The 3,739-nt window shown below is 41.1% G+C and overlaps 1 protein-coding gene across 1 annotated transcript; it reads left to right on the forward strand.

Moving 5' to 3' along the window:
• The first annotated feature begins 375 nt into the window (after window positions 1–375).
• LOC122311270 (polyol transporter 5-like) lies at window positions 376–2,708 on the forward strand. The gene is made up of 3 exons (XM_043125751.1): window positions 376–648; window positions 852–1,198; window positions 1,402–2,708. Exons 1-3 carry the CDS (start codon window positions 495–497, stop codon window positions 2,527–2,529), a joined length of 1,629 nt encoding a protein of 542 aa, XP_042981685.1. The 5' UTR covers window positions 376–494; the 3' UTR covers window positions 2,530–2,708.
• Window positions 2,709–3,739: the final 1,031 nt, after the last annotated feature.

Genomic DNA, 3,739 nt, shown 5'->3' on the forward strand with positions numbered 1-3,739 from the left:
CGTCACTGTATTTTTTTTTAAGAAAAATATAATTACAAGCATAATGCATTAATATATATATATTAATTTAATATGATTGATAAAAAATTAAATTTTATTAAAAATAATATTAATTTAAATTTTAAATATAAAAAAATTAATTTTAATATATATTAATATGTAATTTTATTTATACATAATATAATAATTATTATTATTTTTTTTTTATGAAAGTATTTTTTATCGCTCAAGAAGGAAAACGTGGACACGTAAGATGTATGGATACAAATCGTGCAACTAAATAACACTGTCCGGTCAGCTAAAGCTGAGAGATAGTTTTCTTGCTCTATGGTCCACACGGTGACGCATGCAAGTGTCTACTTAAACAGGCTCTCTGAAGCTACAACACTTGGAAATGGCCACTTAATTCCTCTGCCAATTCCCACCACAACAAGCAGTACTCGATCCCCTCTGTTTAAGACTTCTCGCTCTCTCCATCTCTGTAACTAAACGAGATGGCTGACCCGAAATCTCAAAATAATGTCATTTTAGCTTGCCAACCCCCGAAAACTCTGGAGGATTTTGATCCCCCAAAGAAACCCGGAAGGAACGTGTATGCTATTGCTTGTGCTACTTTGGCCTCCATGACTTCCGTCTTACTGGGTTATGGTCAGTGGTTCTGCACTTGTTAAAGGCTGATTATAAGCCTATTTTTAATTTTACTTTTGCGTTTGTTTTCATCGAGGTTTTGTTAGCGAAGTAGCATACTCCTAAAGAAATGAGTTTCCATTTTCTTTCCAGTTTTCTTGCAAGTAATTTTCTCTGATGTTTGGAAATTAGTTTTCTAAATCTGTCCGCTTATGTTGTTCCAGATATTGGAGTGATGAGTGGAGCAATAATATACATCAAAAAAGATCTCAAAATTTCGGACTTGCGGGTAGAAGTCCTCGTCGGGATACTTAACCTCTACTGCCTTATTGGTTCCTGCGCCGCCGGCCGAACCTCCGACTGGATAGGCCGCCGCTACACCATCGTGGTAGCCCAAGTCATCTTCTTTGTCGGAGCTATCCTCATGGGCTTCGCCACCAACTACGCCTTTCTCATGGTTGGCCGTTTCGTTGCCGGCATCGGCGTCGGTTTCGCGCTCATGATCGCCCCAGTCTACACCACTGAGGTCTCTCCGGCCTCTACTCGTGGTTTCCTCACCTCCTTCCCAGAGGTACGTATGGAGCACGATAATTATCTCAAAAATATTCCTCCGTTGCATTCCAATGTATTTTTTTCATTCCAATGTATTTTTTTGGTTCCAACGTACTTTTATACCGTATCCAATCATCTAAAAGCATCAATGGACATTGAATCTCTTTCATATAACTTTTCTACAGAACATTGACGAGATTCTCTCGATGTGTTTTAGTACAGGTCTTCATCAATGCTGGGATATTGCTGGGGTACGTTTCGAACTACGGTTTCTCTAAGCTCCCAACTCATTTGGGTTGGCGGCTGATGCTGGGCGCGGGTGCAATCCCCTCTTTTATACTCGGCATCGTCGTTTTAGGCATGCCAGAGTCACCAAGGTGGCTGGTCATGCAGGGTCGACTCCGTGAAGCGAAGAAAGTCCTTGATAAAACCTCAGACTCCCAAGAAGAGGCCGATATAAGACTAGCAGACATTAAAGGAGCAGCTGGTATTCCTGAAAATTGCACAGCCGACATCGTTCCGGTGATTAAACAGAGTCATGGTGAGGACGTGTGGAAAGAATTATTCCTCCATCCCACCCCGGCGGTTCGGCACGCCTTAATCGCAGCCGTAGGAATCCATTTCTTCCAACAAATAACGGGTATCGACTCCGTAGTTTTGTACAGCCCGAGAATCTTTGAGAAGGCTGGGATCAAGTCGACGAATGACAAGCTACTCGCGGCGATGGCCGTTGGGTTCAGCAAGACCATTTTCATCTTGGTGGCTACGTTCTTGCTGGACAGGATTGGACGGCGACCCTTACTCCTCAGCAGTGTCGCCGGCATGATTTTTTCTTTCGCGATGCTCGGAACGGGCATGACGATCATCGAACACTCGGACACTAAACTAACGTGGGCAGTGGCTCTGTGCATAGCCATGGTTCTAGCATTCGTTGCCTTTTTCTCCATCGGGATGGGGCCCATCGCGTGGGTATACAGCTCGGAGATCTTCCCGTTGAGGCTACGAGCTCAGGGCGCCAGTATCGGAGTGGCGGTGAATCGAGTGACAAGTGGGGTCATCTCCATGACTTTCCTCTCGCTGAGCCACGGAATCACCTTCGGTGGGGCATTCTTTCTCTACGCGTCGATTGCCACGGTATCATGGTTCTTCTTTTACTTCATGTTACCGGAAACACAAGGTCGAACCCTCGAGGACATGGAGGGGTTGTTCGGAAATTTCGGATGGAAGTTTGCTGAATTCAAGAAGATCAAGAAGCAGCAGCAAAACCATGACCTGAACGAGGAAGTCAAGGGTACCGGTAATGGGAACGACAGAGGTCAAATTCAGTTAGGTACCAATGGGCATACTTAATTAGATTGAAAGGGCGAGTAAATATGTTTGCTTCCAGAATTTAGATATTTGCATTAATGGCAATGGGGTATTAAGGATAGATCATAGATATATGATATTTTTAATTGTGAGGTACGATATGTTATAATGTTCTAAAAGTATAAATAAATATAAGATCTAAAAAATTTTAATTTTTTAAAGATAAATTTTACTATTTTTTAAAATGATTGAACTTGCTCTGTATATGTATATATCACAACTCTTCATGATATGGAGAAGCGTTGATGGCGAGTTATATATATATATATATATATGCAATTAAAGAGGAACACACATGCAAGCATTAATGACTGAATGGGAAAGGAATTTACTAAGGCTGTCTGAAACCCACATATTCAAAATTCGGGCCTATCTGGCCCGGTTTCGATTTTAACACACGGGTATCGATTTTAAAATCTTGTATCCGGGTTTATTAACAGACAAAATCAATTCATAGAATGCCCTTGGCGCCCCCCCTCTCCCCCCAAAATGCAGTCGAAAATCTCTCTAACCCCCGAGTGTCTGGACCTTTGGTCTGCTATTTGCTCTCTCTCGGTCTCGCTTCTCGCTCCATCGCCGTGTATTGTTTTTCAGTCCATTGCTCTGTCGTCTCCTTCTGGTTCTTTCGCTCTCGCTTCGTCAGGGTTTCAGTCCACAACCAGGTGAGGGAAATTTCGATATTTCACGATATGCTTGAGTTTTGTGATGGTTGCTTAGGTCAATGAGATTTTATGCTTGTGGGTCTGGATGAGCACGGTGTTGTATGCTTTATGCTTGATACTAATTGCTTTATGGTCTAATAAACTCAAAAATCTCCTTGATACTCATTGCTATATTCTTTCTTCTCTGATAATGTCATTTGTGACTTTTTTGGAGTTTCTTTAAAGTCTTTGGATATATTCAATTATGAGCTTCTCAAATTTTACATATTGAAAATGCCTAGTATGGTATAGGAGAGAATGAAAAGTTTATGAGAAGAGCAAAAGAGGAAGGGTCATGCTACTGCTTATGTAGAGGGTGTCTAGAATCGATAGTTTTAAGACTTTGGGTTTAGATAAAACTGGATTAGTTTGCATCTCTGTTTTCTAAAAATATGCATAATATAAGATGTAGCCTTTGATGAAATCAATAAATGAATAACTGATTTGAAGATGTTGGTTTTGTTGGGTTTAAGATGATATTTAGATATGTA

The sequence above is a fragment of the Carya illinoinensis genome, chromosome 5, assembly GCF_018687715.1.
Source record: "Carya illinoinensis cultivar Pawnee chromosome 5, C.illinoinensisPawnee_v1, whole genome shotgun sequence".
In the NCBI taxonomy this organism is placed as follows: domain Eukaryota; kingdom Viridiplantae; phylum Streptophyta; class Magnoliopsida; order Fagales; family Juglandaceae; genus Carya; species Carya illinoinensis.